Raw genomic sequence first — 19,640 nt, 5'->3', positions numbered from 1 at the left:
TTCTTTGCATGATTCCGTCCTATTCTTATACTGGGGCCTCCGTGGCTCAGTCGGTTAGCGCGCTAGAGCAGCGTAATGACCCAGGAGCCTCTGACCAATGCGGTCGCTGTGAGTTCAAGTCCAGCTCATACTGGATTCCTCTGCGGTCGTAAGTGGGAAGGTCTGCCAGCAACCTGCTGATGGTCGTGGGTTTCCCCCCGGGCTCTACCCTGTTTCCTCCCACCACAATGCTGGCCGCCGTCGTATAAGTGAAATATTCTTGAGTATGGCGTAAAACACCGGCGTCAAATAAATAAATGAATAAATATTCTCATACTTTATATATTTTTCTCAGTTCTGTGGTAGTTTGTGTTAAATGTCATTTTGGGAATTGGCCTTGCGATTATAGACCTAGAAGGTCCATCTTGGTGGACGGTTGGAATATGAATGCTGGCATAGATTCAACCGTTTTCAATGATGGCGATCTATTTTAATTCTCCCCCTTGCCCCTAGCCCCTAGCCCCGGGTTAAGCGGAATTAGACATAATCATGAGTGCCAGGGCTCTGGATGCTCTGCCTGTGTTTACTTACAAGAGAATTATACTCATTATAAAACTTAAGAAACTAAGAGTAAAGGGATACTCTTGACACGCGAGTTTTTGCAGTAATAAGTTGCGACGTTGATTGAAATCACAATCACACATAGGATATAGAAAAAAATCTCTTTAAATAGGAGACCTCAAAGGACACCATTGTAACGATCACATGTATTCATGTACAATTTAATGTTACACGTACGCGCTTAATAAACTGGAATAAATGTTCAAGGCTGCCAGTTTACTTATGGAGTCACCGTTAGTCTGAGTTCAAATCCAGTTCATGCTGGCTTCCTTTCCGGTCGTGTGTGGGAAAGTCATGCATTATCTACGTATGGTTATGTGTTTCTTCCAGACTCTGCGCTGGTTTTACCCACCAAAATTCTGGCCTCCCACGTGTAAGTGAAATGTTCTTGGGTATAACACATTTGCGCTAACAACGCGCTTGATGGATTATTTAGAATAAATAACTGAGCTTTTTGCATCCTGAGATTCATAGTTAGATATATATGATGCCTACACTACATGTGGATGAACTGAATCAAACCTACAACTTCAAAGGAATAGCGTAGCTATACTGCACTTATATAACACAACAACATGTGTGAAACACAAACTGAAGAAAAATTTTAAGAAATAAACACAGGCAAACTGCGTGGAATTTACCAGGTTTCTATTATATACTTGGAACAGTACATACTTGTTCAGTAACAACTTCAAATTAAAGTTTAAATGAATTTAGACACATATAAAGTGATGCACACGTCGGAGTAGGTCGTTGCTCAGTTTCGTAATGTTGGTATATTCGAGTTATCTGTCTCTTTATATGTCCACGCCATTTGCCGGAGCGTATTATGTTGTAGCGACTTTGTCCGTCTGTGTGTCTGTATTAGTGTCCAGGTTATAACAACAACAGTTTTCCACACAGAGTTTTTGGTGAATACATACGTACACAGATGCGATGTGTCGCGACTCACATTTGTCCATTTCCGCCGTTGTGGTTAGCAGATTTCCATTTTCCTATGTACACTATATATATAGATATGGTTTCGTGTATGGGCTATAATTTCAACAGTTTTCCACATAAGAGTTTTAATTTTTGGTGGAGACATAAATACACAGATAACGATGTTTCGCGACTCACATTTGTCCAGTTTTGCGATTGTCATGGTAACCAGATAACCATTTTCCTTATATATACTATATAAATAGATATGATTTCGTTTCCGGACTATAACTCCAACTGTTGTCTGCGTGTAGTTTTCATTCTTGGTGAATCATACATGAACAGATGATGATTGATGATGAACTGATTTCCGCGTAGAGTTTTCATTTTTGGTGGATACATACATACACAAATGACGATATGTCGCGATTCACATTTATTCATTTCCGCGATTGTCATGGTTACCAGATCGCCAGTCTCCCTTACCATACTATATAGATAGATATGATTTCGTGTCCGGGCTATAACTCCAACTGTTGTCTGCGTGTAGTTTTCATTCTTGGTGAATCATACATGAACAGATGATGATGTGTCGCGACTCACATTTGTCTATTTACGCGGTTGTCATGTTTACCAGATTGCCATTTTCCCTGTGTACACTATATAAATAGATATGTTTTTGTGTCCGGGCTATAACTCCAACAGTTTTCCACACAGAGTTTTAATTTTTGGTGGATACATATATAGATACACAGATGAAGACGTGTCGCGACATATATTTGTCCATTTTCGCGGCTGTCATGGTAACCAGATAGCCATTTTCCTTATATATAGTATACAAATAGAATGATTTCGTGTCCGGGCTACAACAAGTGTTTTCCGCATAAAGTTTCTGTCTGTAATGGACACATTTATCCACTTGCGTGGTTGTCATGGTAACGACATACCTATCATCAACACCCATAAAGATTACCCTCAAGCGTGACACTCATCACAATGCTGCTAATATTCATTTATACATTGCCAACAAATGCATTTTTTTGGATCGTATGTTGTGTCCACCCTTTACACTGCGTTCAATGATAAGGGCTCAGATCTGTAGGCCTACTCTTCTAAACGATAAGTAGCCCCTGAGTTGGGGCAGAGATCATACTCGGGCTAGGCCTCGCGTTGGAGTCTGTTATTCGCGCGGTGCACAAAGTCGGCCGGTGGAACGTCTAGTGTGCAGACTTCGCATAGTAGGCCTGAGTGGGAGGTCCAGACTTGTTACTATGTAAGTATAAAAGAACTGCGTGTGGCGAAAGGCGATGTCGAGTATGGACGATTGTTAATTATAACATGTCCAGTTGGGATTTATGCCCAGTTGCGTCTGTAGCAACCACATCTCATTTATGCTGGTCATGTAGCCACCCAATCTGTGGTATTTTTAAGACAATAATTAGTTAAGGAAAAGACCAAACAAGCCGGTGGAAATTGTGTGCGGCAGTCAGGTTTTTGTCAGGATATTTATATTTATGTTGTTTTACTACACCTACCAGTTGGCGGTGACCTATATATTGACCTATGTGTGCTTATATTATTCATCAACATAAATGTATGCATCTTAAAACTAGTCAAGGTAGATAACTCTATAGCTGACGCCAATTGAAAAGCCACCGTTCCAGTAGTGTTGAACTTTTTAGTGTTGCCAGCTCCTATAGCCCGTGAATTCGTGTGTCCATGTGTAAACAATTCATCACGAATCACATTTTACACTACGTCCGTGTATGCACATTCACGGTCTTCTGCTGTGTCCGGTTTTATCATTAAAAGGGTATGTGTCGACTGAAATAGAATATGCTGGTATAAACTCTCTCCTTTATAGTGCCCAATAAGGCAAACGAAGGAGATAAACTTCATCATATCACTTAAGTCGAACGGAAAAGTATTCTGGAATGCCAGGACAATACTCGACCATAACACTGGGGAGAAGGGCGAGAAATGGGGTAGTTCATTAGCTCCAGAATGCATTCTAAGTACACATGCCCAGAGAGTGGTCTTAGTTTTGTAATATGACAACAAAAACAAATGATAACTTTTGTATCTGGCCTTACACGTTTTGCTGCAATTTGAGGTGAATTAGTTCTGTCTAGATTAGATGATCGCTTAATCATTTACTCTTTCTCAGTTAACCCAGTCGTTGACAGAGGTTCTCGTAATATGTTAATTGACCTTGGTTGTAAACGTCTAGGGGAAAGTAGGATGTTCCGAAATAAATTTCTCGAAAGTTTGTATACGAAATATTTGCTGCCCTCTTTTAAAATTATGGCTCATCGCTTTTATGCCGCATGTTTAAAATAGGCTAAGTTTGAAGATGATGAAACAGTGCAAAGGCCATATAAGGTCACATCAACTACCAGATTAGCAAACATATAACTGTAGATCCACGGGTTGTCAGGTTGTATAGGTGTAGGCCCTACACGTCAAGATCTTGTGTTACGGACCGCGTGGATACTTGAATAAGGCAGAAGACTCACTAGTTCTCATAGAGGACTCAGTTGTTCCATATGTGTTTTATTTTATTTTTATGACAGATAATTAAGAATATACCATTGTTTACACACAGAGCTCTGCACGTTTATTAAGCAATCGCCAAGATGCCAAAATACAAGCTGATTTACTTCAATGCCCGTGGGTTTGGAGAGATGGCCCGAATGGTGTTTGCCCAGGCCGGAGTTGAATATGAAGACGTCCGTTTTGAGCGTGATGAATGGCCGAAATTTAAACCATGTAGGTTATTTTCATTCATGATTGCCTCAGTATGATCGATTGTTTCATGTTCATTCATCATTGCCTGTGCATTAGTGCTTCTATCATTTTTATTCATCATTGCCTGAACACGAGTGCTTGTATCATTTTCATTCATCATTACCTGGACGTGAGTGCTTGTATCATTTTCATTCATCATTGCCTGTGCTGATTGCTTGTATCATTTGCATTCATCATGGCCTGAACTTGAGTGCCTGTGTCATTTTCATTCATCATTGCCTGATTGCCTCAGTATGATCGATTGTATCATTGTCATTCATCATTGCCTGAGCATGAGTGCTTCTATCATTTTCATTCATCGTTGCCTGAGCATTAGTGCTTGTATCATTTTCCTTCAGCTTTGCCTGTGCACGAGTGCTTGTATCATTATTATTCATCATTGCCTGTGCATGAGTGCTTGTATCATTTGCATCCATCATTGCCTGAGCCTGAGTGCCGGTATCATCTTCATTCATCATTGCCTGTGCATGACTGCTTGTATCATTTCCATTCATCATTGCCTGTGCATGATTGCTGGTATCATTTTCATTCATCATTGCCTGAGCATGAATGCTGGTATCATTTTCATTCATCATTGCCTGTGCATGACTGCTTGTATCATTTTCCCTCATTTTTGCCAGTGCATGATTGCTTGTATCATCTTCATTCATCATTGCCTGAGCATGAGTGCTTGTATCATTTGCATTCATCATTGTCTGAGCATGAGTGCCTGTATCATTTTCATTTATCTTTGCCTGTGCATTAGCGCTTTTATCATTTTCATTCACCATTGCCTAAGCATGAGTGCTTGTATCGTTTTCATTCATCATTGTCTGAGCATGACTGCTTGTATCATTTTTATTCATCTTAATTTTTATTTATTATTGTCCGTCGATGAAATAGTTGTCTCTCTTTCATTCATAATTGTTTGCGCATGCATGAGGTGCTTGTAACACGTGCGTGAAACACACAGTTGTCATGCGGGCTTATGGGTGAAACCATCTTTTCATTTTAAACATATCGGTATGGTTAAACGAATGAAAGTAAAAGCGTGATGCTATAAAGCTTGAAATTTTAATGTAGATGTAAAGATTTGTGTGTAACTGAAGAAATACAACAATTATGTTGGAGATTTTTTTGTGTGTAAACTGAAATGACCATAACTAAAGTTTATTCCAAGTATGTTAAATTATACATAAAAACAGGGAAGATGTGATTTACTTTCCTTTGCAAACGCAACATTCAGTTTATTTAAGCAGCTTTTCCTCCATGCCCGATGTTGTGGAAATGACATATTGGAATCAAGTGATATATCTGTACTTGTAGTACGGTATACTTTATTTCAGACACACCATTCGGACAGGCCCCGGTCCTTGAAGTCGATGGTGTCCAAATAGCTGACAGTGCCGCCATTGCCCGGTATCTGGCTAGGGAGTTTGGTACGTTATAGGCGATTCTCCAACTGAAGAATGCATCATTAGTTATACTTTTGTACATTTTTTCTACATAAAGAGAAACGCAGCCTTTGCCGTATTCTCAAGGACATCACTGCAATGTGCTGTGAAGGAAGGAATATTTGAAGACATACGCATCTTTCTGATAGGAATTCAAACGATTGTATCTTTATCACGACACTGGAATTAAAGAATTCTTATGTAAATTAGCTCCCGACTGCTCCACACGTTAAGTCTTGACATTGTAAACTTCCAAAATTCAGAATCAACAAACACTGACTGGATCTCTGCTTGATTTTGTCTTCCAGGCCTGGCTGGGAAAACTCGGATCGAGGAAGCTCAAGTGGATATGTTTGCGGGCGCGGCTTACGATCTTATAAAGCCAACCATTGACATTTATAACGCGGAGGGAGAGAAAAAGGTATATCACAAAAGTTATAACGATATGAACGAATCAGTCAAAGTTTTCCAATTATTCCAGGAATTTACTGAAAATCAGATCGTGTAAAAATGGCGGCGCTATATATGAGGAAAACCTAATCACTTTGGAAGGGGCTGGGGGTTCTCACGGGGTCTGCCCGGTTTCCTTCTACCACAGTGCTGGCCACCATTGTATAAGTGACATATTCTTGAGCACGACGTAAAACTCCAATCAAATCAAATCTAATCTAATCACTGGAGTAACATCCTTCTCTCAGCACTATTGAATGTCTGTGTAAGAATACATACCACGTCGGATCTGGAAGCAACGCGGAGAGCTTTTCGGTAGCCCGTACTTATAGCAGTATAGCTATGTAGTTGGAATTTCCTTTTGGCTCAGTGGGTAGATTGCTAGATTATCAAGAGATCCGAGTTCAGATGCCAGTGTAGCAAAATTTTATGACGATTTATCGATATATGTGGGTAAACGTTGGAAGAAACGTTCTATCGTCTAGGTGAATTGCGATGATTAAGGTCAGAGGAGAACGTTGGTCAGGGCACGTGCTGGCATCGGGATGGAAAAGAATGTCCCAAAATACTGGGATGTTGCGGAAGAGTTTCAGCTCTGCTGGTACAATTTTGTGTGTCCTGCTCGTCTCTGCACGAAGGGATGAAACAAAATGGTGTAAAATATATCAAACAGTCTTGCACAGTCTTATTTTTACTCTGGTCATAATCTAAACCCTTTCCTAATTGTCTTTTTCTTCTTAACTGCATGCATGTACTCGAGTACTGTGAACTTATTTCTTGTGTTATTTCAGGCAGAGTTGGTTAAAAAGTTTCAAGAAGAAACCGCTCCTAAATTTTTGGCAAAGTTCGAGTCGACCCTTGCGGAAAACAAGAGTGGCTTTTTGGTCGGAGATGGGGTAAGTCTGGTTCCTTCGTTTTTGTGAGTTTGTCACACATGACATTTTCATTGAAGCAGCACTTTAAGGAATTCTGTACCATATGTATATACAACATCATTGTTGGCGTTTCTAGAGACATTATACATGTACTAACTCTATGTGTTTTTTATTTTCCTGGAAAGAACATTTCGCCATTAATCCAAAGATTGTACCTTTGGAACTGGTGCATGCTCTGTGGTATTACTGCAATAATGATACAAACCTTACATTAAACACTTTTTTAGCTGTCGTTTGGAGGCATGCTATACACTCTAACGGCTTACCCTCTTTCTTCAGGTCACATGGGCGGACTTCACCCTCATGCATTTCATGAGCTGGATTTGGAGTCAACTCCCTGAGGATTTCGCCACCAAGTACTCTCATGTGAAGGAGCACGGCAAACGAGTGGAATCTTTACCCAAAATAGCCGCGTGGATTGCCAAACGTCCCGTGACCGCAACATAACTCTACACAAACTGAACTCTTTTCTTTTTACATGGAATATTAATGCCAGTATAATACAGCATATAAGTTCGCAAATATACTCTCTGTTAGAGACTAGACGGCTGGAGGAACAATTTGCTTTGTGTTTACATGTCGGTACTGATCGGATAGAGTTGTATTTTAGTTCCATGATTGTTCACTCATGGATGTACAAGGTCTTTTTTCACAGGGGCCGCATGGGCAGTGAATAAATCAGACTTTATTGTCTTCATATATACTGCATCTTTTTCATTTCATCGCATTTTGAAGTAATTTGTGATTTATTTATTTATTTATTTATTTATTTGATTGGCGTTTTATACCGTACTAAATAATATTTCACTTATACGACGATGGGCACCATTATGGTGGAAGGAAACAAGTAAGTTTTATATCTATTTGATTATACTCAACGATATATGTAAGCGCGACGATCAAGGAAGTTTTTCATTCTACAAGACATTCTTCAAATTTCTTTCGGTTTGTGATTCTGCGCGTTGGTCGTCCGTATCGGTGCTAAATTTGCGGAAATGTTGGGCGTAATTTGATGAAACTCGATTTGAAACTTTGTGGCAATGGCCAACTTTTGTAATTTCTCTGTCGCCCTGTTAATTCTCCTCTTCGTCTGGAGTTTGCTAATGTATAACAAGCAATTACTTAACAATTTTTCAAATAATTGAATAACGTTGTTTTGTGTTATGTCTTATGAGTGCACGATTTAAATAACAACAAATCATAATTAATTTTCATGAGATACTGTAAATTAAGTGAAATAAAGTAATACAATGTGTTTAAATGAATTGTGACATGAGTTTGCTTTACACAAATTTGGGCTAACTGAAATAAATCTATATATACTTATACAACTGTTAGCTCTGCAAAACCCCTATACAGTTTTGGAACAAATATAAAGAAAGTTACAATATATTAGACTCTCCAGTCACATATTGTCTTTTGACATTTAGAGTTAAGCCCCTTATTGCCATTATTCCAACAAAAGTAGTCGCCCCATGTTGAGCGTATTCCATCAGGAGTTATCCCCCATGTTTACATACTTTTGACATCGCACACATTCGTGGATTTCTACAACGAAATACGTAAGGAAATATTCCTCTAAGCCACTCAGGCTTTCTATCTAGCTTTACTGGAGTTACAAACTATTAAATACACAGCTATCCTGAAATATACTGAACTAAAACTACTGTTATTTCAATCCGAAATCTAGCGAATACGAAGCGTAACATTACGTAATGTTAATTAAATGGAAACAACACCGACGTCTGAAGATGACCAATAGACAACTACTTTGCAAGCTAATCTACTAATTAGTACAACGATGTGCTCATTCGGCATAACTATACAAGTAACTATGCATTCAACAACTATCATATGGCTAAAGGAATCTGCATGATTACATACCTGAAGAAGAATAAAAAGGGAATTTCGTTAGGACATAATCAAAACGTGGCGATCGTCTCAAGGATGGTAAATGAGTGCGCGATCCCACAATCCTTTGCGTCTGAAGTCACGCTGTCCCAAACACACGAACACTCATTCCTTATGTTATTCATTACAGGTTATGAAAAATACTAACAGAAAATTGTGCCACAATGATAGTTAACCAAAAAAATGTTACAAAAGATGGTTACTTCGAGATTGCACATGTATATGGGGCCTCACACTGTTTTGTCTTTTCGCCAGTATTTTGACATTCTGTCACTGGCAATGACCTTTTCCACTCGATATCTCCAGACCAGGTGGCCCGAATTTCAGCTAATTTGGTTGAAATGTTAATATCAAGGACCTTAGATTTCATGGACTTTTGATGTTTGTCCATTTGCTAGTTTGTCCTGTTGTCAGTATTTTAGCATTACAGCAGGCCATTACTATCGGTGCGCTATTCTGCACAAGCTGAATAACAAGGGCGTTGAAAAATACTAATCAACTTATAGTGTTTAACGTGTTCTAGATTTATTCACTTACATGACGGTGGCTAGGTTTATGAGTGGAGGGACCCAGAGTGCCGGAAGTAAACCACCGATCTTGGTCATTTACCTGAGAAAACTTCTGACTTGAAGCCGCAGTCGAATATTCCACTTATTGTGACAGTTTTATGCATGGGTTGAGGAAATTGAAGTGCTCGGGATAAAACTTCGATTTTAGCCACTTTTTATGGGTAGAGGAAACCGGAATAAAGCCACCGATTATTGGCAAATTAGTGACTAATTTTCCCACTTGTGACAGATACGCTTTATTGGTGGAGGACGAGTGATCTTCAAAGAACATCAGATTGTGCTTACGGTCACACGCTTATTCTCACCACGGCATGCAAGATCCCGAAGCGGAAGATCTACCAACTGTGCTATCCGGGCCGGTCAAAGTACTATGAGAAAGAGAGAATATGTCATGGAATTTGCGACAACTGCCAGAACCTCCCAGTGGTTTCCTTTCTAAGCGGCGGAGTTAACAGTTCTCAGGCAGAAGGGCTTTCCGATGCCTAGATGCGTAAGGTCATTGTAGCAAACAATGGTACAATGGTTTGCCAATCGATGAAAACAGAACATAAACGGTTTTGCAGCGAATACAAAAGGAAGGCACAAACACAGTAAACCAAGTAGCCAAGAAATAAAACCCAAACCAAGACCATGAGATGAATGAAAAAAAAAACAACACGAAGTGTAACATGAAAACATGGTATTTTAGATATATTGTTGGTAAATGCGTTCAGTAGTCATACTAAAAAAAGTATTTAAAGCTTTAAGAGAAATTTTTCACGGTCTACGACACGCATGAAGATTGCGTCAATCATACCCTTTGGTCGCGACATCAAACCAGAATCTTGCATTGGTTAACAAGCTCCTCTGTAGCGTCTTGTATCATCAGTCACCATGTTACTGGGGCAGTGTCACATGTTGAGCTATCCTAACTCTCCTAATTTTTGGTACAGCTGGTCAGCTCTTTTCAGCAAAAACACATGTAATTTTCCCTTGGAGTATTTAGATTCTTTCTTTTTTCACATGGTTAGCCTACCTAATGCACAACATATTCATGTCTTTACTTTTCAAAAAAAAACTGAAGGAGAAATTATTTCTTTGCTTTCAGCACTACTAATACCTGTCCTAAAAACTTAGGAAAAATAGGGTATGCTACACAGCGTCCCGCCTAAGTATAGGGCTATCGGAATGTACTGATACCACCATATAGTAACGCCATCTAATAATCAGTAGCTGGCCTAGCTTTGATCCATTCAGCAATTTTTGGCAAAGACTCGATTTTCTGGCGATGTTTCTGGACGTTTGGGTACGACGATAAAACAGCACTGACGTCCTCCTTTGACAGCATGCCATCCATGACCTCTAGTAGAGTTAACAAACAGAGGTCTGCATAGGTCAGCTGAATTGAAAGTAAAAAAGATGAGAATAATTAATTTTTCGCAGCCATGGTTAAAATTGGAAAATCGAGCATTGGTAACCTTACTCTGTGATTTTTCTTTCTTTTTCTAAAATTTTTGATTGGAGGTTTAACTGTACACTGTTATCGTCAAACTTTAGCTCACAAGGGCATCGGGCTGCACAGTGTTATTGTCACACTTAGTTCACAGGGGCACCTCGGTGTACAGTGCTATTATCACATTTTAGTTCACAAGGGCACCTCGCTGTACAGTGTTATTGTCACACTTAGTTCACAGGGGCACCTCGGTGTACAGTGTTATTATCACATTTTAGTTCACAAGGGCACCTCGCTGTACAGTGTTACTGTCACACTTAGTTCACAGGGGCACCTCGCTGTACAGTGTTATTGTCACACTTTAGTTCACATGGGAACCCGGCTGTATAGTGTTATTATCACACTTTAGTTTAACAGTTAAACAGTTAAAGTTAAAGAGTTGATCAGGAAAGTAACCTAGGTAAAGTTTTTACGTTTTGAAAATACCTACCCCACTGCCAACCAAAAAGCCTGAGCTGTTTTTCCCCAGCGCTGTCTCAAGATCTGGCAAAATGGCGGGGGCATTCTCTTCCTTAAATTTCTTTAAACCCTCAGCCTGGCGAATAAATTAAGCAAAACACTGTGGGATAAAATGGTCCATGGCAACAGGTTTTTAAATGGAGCGCGCTCTGATGTTGGTTTGGGCTGATGGAACCGATGTGGCCATCAAAATTTTGCCAAACCTAACGTCAGAACAATCTCAGCCTATCAGAAAAACAAATCTGTACTTCACTAGCCTGGAACTCGGTCTTTCGAGTGCATGTACTGTCCTCAATATGTCAAAGAAGTACGCTACAAAAACATGTTTTCTGTAACCCTGCATTAATTCTGTCTTCATATCACGTAGTTATTCGTCTTTAATACAGGCCACAACGTCACAATTATCATAAATGTGCCTGGCACACTGGCAGCAAGCAAAACTTCGCTAGCCGCCATTTTCAGTTTGAGTTAGCCGCAGTCGTCATCGTCGTCCGGAAAAGGATAAACTCGTGGAACTGGACTGAAACCATGGATATGTTCACCTTTGAAAGGGCAATTGACAACTAGTTTGGAACTCTTAATTTTAAACTTTGTGATAATAATGAACAAAAGGAACTATAATCAACTATTGTGAAAAAAGGAGATCTAATTTTTTGAAAAACAGCCGAGTCCATCATAGCAACGTAATGACGACATTCGAAAATGGCGGTTTGCGAAGTATGCTGTCGGTTGATATGTTTGTGCTAATTGCTATGTTATGGCCTTTATTATCCCCGCATAATATGGATTAAGAATTACCTTAAGATCAAGGGACATCTCTTTTTTGTGACGTACAGTATTGGCACTTTGAGGACAGCGCAGGCAAAGGTTCGAGTTCGGGTTAGTGAATACAATGATTCAGAGCGGTTAATGCCGGAGCTAAGCTGGGGACATGGCAAATCCATCTCTGAGCTAACTCCGAGCAACTGCTAGAGTAGATGGACATAAACTAACGTTCAATCAGATGAGCCAAGTTGCTACCAGTTGATCTGATTTGAAGCTGTTTGGAGTACGTCAGTCCATTCGTTCCTTTGTTTATCACCATTAAGACGTTGACGTTTTTATATGCAGTACTCTTTATACAATATGACATTCAAATGCTTGCATAGGTAGACATTTGCTTTGGCAAATGAGAAGGGATATGTAATAGGGAGGGAGGGGCTATATAATAGGGAGAGAGGGGCTATATAATAGGAGGAGAGGGGGTATGCAATGGGGGAGAGGGGATATGTAATAGTGGGAAATGGGATACTCCATAGGGGGAAAGGGGATAGCACGGGAAGAGGGGATACAACATTGTGGTCGTTACATAACACAATACCTTTCTTTTTTCGTCGCTTTCAAAATAAAACCTAATTACAGGACCAAGGAGATCTTCTACAGCCCCAGTGTACTGATCTGCCTCGGCTGCTTCCCATTTGTCTTTACCGCCCAGACCTGAACAATTTCAAGGAAACACCCACATTTACATGGAGTTTAAATAAGACGACATTGCATATACGAAAGAGCAAAATACGCTGTTCATGTTAAATTCGACGAATTCTGTGTATTTGTTAATTATGTTTCCATTTCAATTTTAATGCACACACGCACGTTCAGATGTATGGAAGGGTGATACTTAACTCATCGAATTTAACATGTATAGTTTCTTTTGTTCAGCAGTACACATTATCAATAAGACATATGCCACCTTGCATTGCAAATTATGTGCCTATTTCAGACTATAAGCATGTTTTCTTCATACAGTTCTCCCTGGACATGACTATTCAATTCTACACCGCTAGCACACGGACACTGGCTGCGGAATCATTCAAGGGTTTCATACATTGACAAGGCAAAGCAAATCACATGTATAGAAACGGTTGAAGGAATGGTGAACGTTGATATAAAGTACGTTGAATTTAACTGTCAATGAATTAGTTGATAAGCACGTGTATATATTATAGCTGCATGATTATGTTCCCTAAGACTCCCGCATATCTTACAAAGAGACATGTACTTGTGTTTTCGTCCTCCTTTATGGGAATTTTGCCACGTTCAAAACCAAAACAGATGGAGTACTGACTTACCGAATTCATTAGCCAGATATCGCACAATGGCATAACTTTGTGAGAGTTGTTTCCCGTCGACCTCTAGTACAGGCATTTGCCGGAAAGGCATTTCTGTTAATTAAATCAAGCGAAATCAACGAATTAATGCAGTCAGGATTTCTAAGCCTTACCTTTAAACTCCAACTCTGGACACAAGTGTATTATGCAGAGGAGCCAAAAGTATACTTCTGATTTTCGTTGTGCAGGTCCATGTCTACTTTGACTCTATGTATGGTACTGCAAGGCATATCGATGCCAAACACAATTTACACAAGTAAGTATAACTCCGAGTGTTTGTCTACCATTTTAAATGTGGTTGAACGGCAAAGATCAAAGTAATATTAATTGAGAAAAACAGTAATATCCACTTGACGCAGAGACATCAGTTGATATATATGCTTTGTCACCCATACCAATATGCCTCATTTGTGGATGCAATATCAAATAATATATCATCGTTACCTTCATCGCCGCCTTAGCACCACATGGATAGATAATATGATGAACAAACAGTGCCATCAATGATGGAGCCATAAATCATTTGCATATCACTATACATCACCATAGACAAACACTTAAGTCTTCGTATCATTTAAGCTCGCTTTTCAAGCGATACTAATGGTCAACATCCATTTATTTTTGGATCTTGCAGTAAGTGATGCAACTGTTCAGTAATGGTAACCGCTGTGTTCTCCGGTGCTCTCTTCAATTAGATTCGATGGGCATGATGGACTACCTGGTCTTTACAAGCATTTAATAAACAACTGTTATGTCTTGCACTTGCGAGTAAAAGAATCTAGTATAATGGGGAGAGTAAAATTAATTTAAATGCATATAGAGTTTACACTTGACATGCTTCTGTAAAAAGAGTACTTTACCCTCCTGAGAGACTACGCGCATGCAGGATCCGCCTTCATAGTCATTAATACATGTATAACGATATAGCGGCTATTTATCTGGGATAACACTACAACGTTCACACTGGAGTAAAAATTTAGGCCAAAATTAAAAAGCTGGTCGTTTGGGATAACAAGCTCAATTTGTGAATTTGGCGCATGTAGATTGGCTTATTATTTTTAATTTTAGACATTGCATGTGATAATTACTCCAAAGATTAGTTATTAAAGAATCACCCTCTGATATCGCGCTCGATTTATTTTTGCTGTTTATTAATACAAATTAGCATTTCGAATTTCCTGTATAATATCCTACTTGCAGCAAACTGAAATAATGTAGAAAAAAATTAAAATTTAGACAGAAACTCATGTAATACAAATCGAAAAGGTCTCGTTGTTTCTCTAAACTGATGGTATGAAGATGGTATACAAAGAGATTTTATGCATGCATACATACTAAATAAGAGAAAACAAACTGCTTGGACACATGAGCATGAAAACATTTCTGTTGTCACAACGTGTACTACTCTCCTGGTGCAAAAGTACGCAGCCTTTCGTCTCGATAGATTCCAATGGTCTGTTGTGGAGAGAGTAAAGACGCTGTTTTCCGACATCTTTGGACAATGTCGAACTAGAACAAGACTTCTGGTACACCGTCGTATCCGCCTGGGTAAAAACGTTTCTACCTGGGTTATGACTTTATTTCCACAGGTGAAAACCTTTTTAACCCATGTAGAAACCTTTATTTATACCGGAGAAAACCTTTTTACCCATGTAAAAACATTTGTATATAGGTGAAAACCCTTTCTTCCAACTTAAAACTGTTTCCACTCAGGTCAAAACCAAAGAAAACGTTACAAAAAAAATGTAAACGTCGTAAACGGACCACCTTATAGGTAAAGGGTTAACCGAAACAAACAGCTTGTATGCCTTATTCAGGTCTCCTATCCACTATGATACAACACTCAGCCCACACCGATAATCTCCAACACGACAATACGTCAATATATGTGGAGGCGTGTTGTATTGTCGACATCATACAATGTCACACGGTCCTGACTGGTATCAGTTAACCCAAAGAGAGTCAGTTTGAGATGTCCCACATGCGCCATCTATATAGCGCTACCAAGATATCGGTTGACCAACGAGTCGACGTGACTGCGTTCCTATGTGCGATTATTTATTTATTTATATTTGTTCTACACCGTACTTAAGAATATTTCATTTATACAACGGCGGACAGCGAGAAACCCACAACCATCCGCATGCAGGTTGCTGGAAAACCTTCCCACGTACAGCATACATATGTGGTACAGCTTTAGTCACAGATAAATTGTATCAATGAAGTTGATCTCAAATACTTTGCAACTAAATATGAACAGAAGATTTTTGACGCATGCTCAGTAAGGGTTCCTTGTATGAATTCTGAGCAGATTATCTCAAATAGTGAATTATGATAAATGTTAAGTTCGAATTTTGAAAGCAACTTGTTCAATCATTTTCGCTGTACTTAAAAGGTTGCATGCATTGTGTGTTCCGTTTCTTTCAATTAATTATAAGAAGAGAATAAATGTGTTCACGAATCAATTTTTGATTTGTTTGTTTATTTGGACGGTGATGTGACGTCAGAGTTCCTAGATAACGTCATTATAGTTTATAAAGCCCACCATAGTATTCAAATATTTGAATGCCTTTCAACAGTCTTAAAATAATCTGAAATTATAAATAAAAGTATTCTTACACATAGTTTAAGTTGTCAGTATGATGAACCTTACTTCATATTTTAGCTTTCTTTCACTTTACCCGATGTCCAAGCTATAGAATTTCTGCCAGTCATCCGTTGTGTAATTACAGCCTAATTACAGTTGATTTAACCTATTTTAGTAATCTGATATAATTCTGCCCAAGTTCTGCGATTAGAACTGTGTGTGTACAAGCTTATCCCAGACAGCCGCGAATGTCACGTCGTCCGCTGGTTTGCAAGACGGGGTGAATTTCACAGTTCATATGGGTGATGGGAAAGTCAATACTCTCTGTATACCTTGTTATTCACTGGCTTATTTTTGCATCATCATGGTGGAGGTTTTTTAAAACTCAACGGATTATATAGAGAAGTTGAATTAGAGCAAAAATATCTTACAGAATTAAATCTTTCTAAGTGTGACTGTGTACGGTTGTTTGCAATCAGAGTGACATAGGTAGTGATTGGTATAACACAGTATCTGTTGCATTATGTTGGGAAGTTTGTCGGGTTCATGGTCCGATGTGGTGGCTTCCCCGCGGTTCTGTCTGAAGTCCTTCACTGATAAATAATGAATAAGGTAACAGATGCCACCCAGGCCATGGAAGTTTTGAACCACGGATTGCCTGTGAGCATCTGTAAACCCCTAGGTCATATCTGCCTGAATCCCCAAGCCAGATCTGCTCTGGGTGTTCAGCAGTGCGCTATACACATCAGTAATCAAGCCTTATGCTTGTGAGGAGTGCCCAAGGTCTGACAAGGGAGTGTCCAAGCCCTTCAATATGGCCCTTTGTTTAACTCCATTCCCGCCAAGACAACCGAGCAATCAAAACGTATTTTACCAAAATCACAACCAGTCCTTTGATACATTTAATCCAGGTAAGACCTTAATCCTGTGGTCTCAAAACATTCTCCTTAACTGATTTATGTAATTGTCGTTATATTTGTACCTAACTGACTGTGCCATATAGGATATATTATGCATATCTTCATCTTTATTTAGTAATTTAAGTTATTACTTCTGTTAGCCATCCAGTAGTTAGTGCAACCTTTTCAAAGAGCTAAACACATTCTAAAAGGACTGGCTAAATTGATCTTAGGAATTTACTCTGCGAAATAGCTGTGATAATTGTTTCTCCTAACCACCGGTTTACAATTTGGTTAGCTGTGTTAGTTTAGGTTAAACTTCCACATTGAAGCTATTAACTCATCAAAGTTCATTAGTTTTCAAAAGTGACTACTGGGATTAAATTAATCTGGAAAATAAGGATTATTATTGCAAACATTAGTTTGTGCTCTTGATTTGTAACCTGCATGTTAAATGATCGGAAGAGTAATTTAGGAATGTTTTGCTTTGGTTGGAGGTGAAGGTCAGCTGGCATAGACGAGTATACCTGGTTATATATGAGATATAATCTGGCATCATAAAATTCATTTGTATCCCATTATGTGAATACACTAATACACACTCGCCTTTTAAACGCCTGGCAACGTACTCGATATTATGTTTAGAAGCCTCTTTTAAACAAGATACCGGTAACTGTGTGATATTTGTCCTCTCCAGAATTGACTATACTGTAATCATTATTAGCATGATGTCACTTGGTTTCAAGATGCTACGCTTAAACGTTACATGCCGACCTACTTTGACCTACATGTAAGTTATCTCGTCGTTGTGTATACATGTGGCCACACATGTAACATGATTAGTATACAAAATTATATAGTTGGGTTAATACTCCTGTTCAGCACCTTAACTGGTATAACTTGCCTTTCATAATATATATAGTATTTCCATTTAGTCTTTGAGAACTATGTTCTATTTACTCTTTGAAAATGATTACAGCCAGTCCTTTTTTACAGATTTCACTAGCTGTACCGTCTTGACTGCCAGACATTTCCCTTTAGGCTGCTTCTGCTTGTGAGTCCTTCGGAGAAAACGCTTTCCAAACTCAGAAAAAAGGAAGGAAGGAACATTTACTTATTTATATGCATATACATACATAGTCTTACATTTATACCGCTTAACTCTGTTGTACGGAATAAATATCGGACCGTGGCATTTGTAAAAACCCAGCAGAGTATTTGCTTTTCTTTGTCCAGCATACATTTAATACTTGCTAGTCACGTCGTAAGATAGTCTCGCAGGTGATTAAACCGCAGACTAACGTGTCTTACCCATTCTAAACGAATACTTGGGAGTGTAATTTTTATACTAGCAGGTGCTGTTAGGTCTACGTCTCTCTGTGTTTGTCTGTACCGCATGTAGCCCCTATTGACGCGTCGGGTGTGTGCTAACCTAACGTGTGCTATGTTCTCACATGTAACTAAGCGTTTCAGATATACCTGAAAACCCGGATAACCTATGGTTTATACTTACTCTGCTTGTGACTTGGCCAGTCGTCAAATGAGATGCGGATGTCTTCATACTTGACGCCGGCAGCCGCAAACACAAAACGTGCTGGCTCCGCTCTGACTTTGATAGGGAAATAGTACAGTTTGTAAGAAGGCATGTTTCTCGAGTCTCAAAATCTTTAGGGAAATGGTCGATCAGCGTGGCTGGCTGGCTGGCTGGCTGCTGTGTGTAGAAAGACAGCTTGTCCTCAGTCCAAGCCGAAAGCCTCTAGTCACGTGATGATAATGAGCGGATCTAGGTCGCATTATGTACGGAAGCTGGATGCGACAATACGTTATAACGGATCCAGACATTTCTTGATATTGTGTAGTAGGAACAGAGATATTTGGTGTTTAAATCCAAGGTTTAGCAAAAATTACTTCGCGTTTGGTATGGGACCGCTTCAGTTGTGTCCGCCTCGAAGTAAAAAGACCTGGGATCAAATCTTGGTCGGGTCGTACTAAAGACTTACTAAATTTGCTTATGCTAAAGAGCAAAACACCTTGACAAGCGAGTAAAAATTTTCATTGTCGAAGTAGAGGTGTCTGCATTAATATCCACATGACTTATACAGAGGCAGGGTGTTGACTACCGACTCTCGCATCTGCTACGAAGTGAAAACTACTGAAGCAATACCTCACATCACTGATCGCCCATGCACAATTAAGTAAACCACAAATATTCCGCATGCTTAAAACCGAATTTTGTAAAAAAAAAAAAAATTGGCCTGTTTCAATGACGACAGCATGGACTCGTCCTGCTACAAGAAGACACACTATATGTACATACACCGAATGACTCCTCGTCGTCATATGACCAAAAAATGTTAACTACGACGTATCCTCCCTCCCCACCTCTCTCCCCACACACTCGATTTTATAAATAGGTTTTCAAAAATGTC

The 19,640-nt window shown here is 39.3% G+C and overlaps 2 protein-coding genes across 2 annotated transcripts; one reads left to right on the top strand and one right to left on the bottom strand.

Annotated features, from left to right (window-relative positions):
* The first annotated feature begins 2,755 nt into the window (after positions 1-2,755).
* Positions 2,756-7,846, top strand: LOC135482269 (glutathione S-transferase 1-like). The gene is made up of 6 exons (XM_064762169.1): positions 2,756-2,794; positions 4,127-4,290; positions 5,655-5,747; positions 6,071-6,183; positions 7,004-7,108; positions 7,427-7,846. The coding sequence occupies exons 2-6, from the start codon at positions 4,158-4,160 to the stop codon at positions 7,592-7,594; spliced, it is 612 nt and encodes a 203-aa protein (XP_064618239.1). The 5' UTR covers positions 2,756-2,794; positions 4,127-4,157; the 3' UTR covers positions 7,595-7,846.
* Positions 7,847-10,291: 2,445 nt separating this feature from the next.
* On the bottom strand, positions 10,292-18,929 carry LOC135479345 (glutathione S-transferase-like). The gene is made up of 5 exons (XM_064759172.1): positions 18,725-18,929; positions 13,687-13,779; positions 12,939-13,054; positions 11,550-11,654; positions 10,292-11,005 (listed from the first exon to the last, which is right to left on the bottom strand). Exons 1-5 carry the CDS (start codon positions 18,855-18,857, stop codon positions 10,826-10,828), a joined length of 627 nt encoding a protein of 208 aa, XP_064615242.1. The 5' UTR covers positions 18,858-18,929; the 3' UTR covers positions 10,292-10,825.
* Between the last annotated feature and the right edge of the window lie 711 nt (positions 18,930-19,640).

Source organism: Liolophura sinensis, chromosome 1 (assembly GCF_032854445.1).
Source record: "Liolophura sinensis isolate JHLJ2023 chromosome 1, CUHK_Ljap_v2, whole genome shotgun sequence".
NCBI lineage: Eukaryota > Metazoa > Mollusca > Polyplacophora > Chitonida > Chitonidae > Liolophura > Liolophura sinensis.
The sequence above is the reverse complement of the archived record's forward strand: the minus strand, read 5'-3'. Positions and strand labels throughout refer to the sequence as shown.

What these genes read in the sequence shown, in the direction of transcription:
- LOC135482269 (XM_064762169.1), top strand. Translation starts at nt 4,158, where the DNA reads ATGCCAAAATACAAGCTGATTTACTTCAATGCCCGTGGGTTTGGAGAG. An exon ending in ACGCGGAGGGAGAGAAAAAG is followed by an intron (nt 6,184 to 7,003) that starts GTATATCACAAA and finishes GTGTTATTTCAG; the next exon opens with GCAGAGTTGGTTAAAAAGTT. An exon ending in GCTTTTTGGTCGGAGATGGG is followed by an intron (nt 7,109 to 7,426) that starts GTAAGTCTGGTT and finishes CTCTTTCTTCAG; the next exon opens with GTCACATGGGCGGACTTCAC.
- LOC135479345 (XM_064759172.1), bottom strand. Translation starts at nt 18,857, where the DNA reads ATGCCTTCTTACAAACTGTACTATTTCCCTATCAAAGTCAGAGCGGAG. An exon ending in CTGGCCAAGTCACAAGCAGA is followed by an intron (nt 13,780 to 18,724) that starts GTAAGTATAAAC and finishes TTTAATTAACAG; the next exon opens with AAATGCCTTTCCGGCAAATG. An exon ending in ATATCTGGCTAATGAATTCG is followed by an intron (nt 13,055 to 13,686) that starts GTAAGTCAGTAC and finishes GAAATTGTTCAG; the next exon opens with GTCTGGGCGGTAAAGACAAA.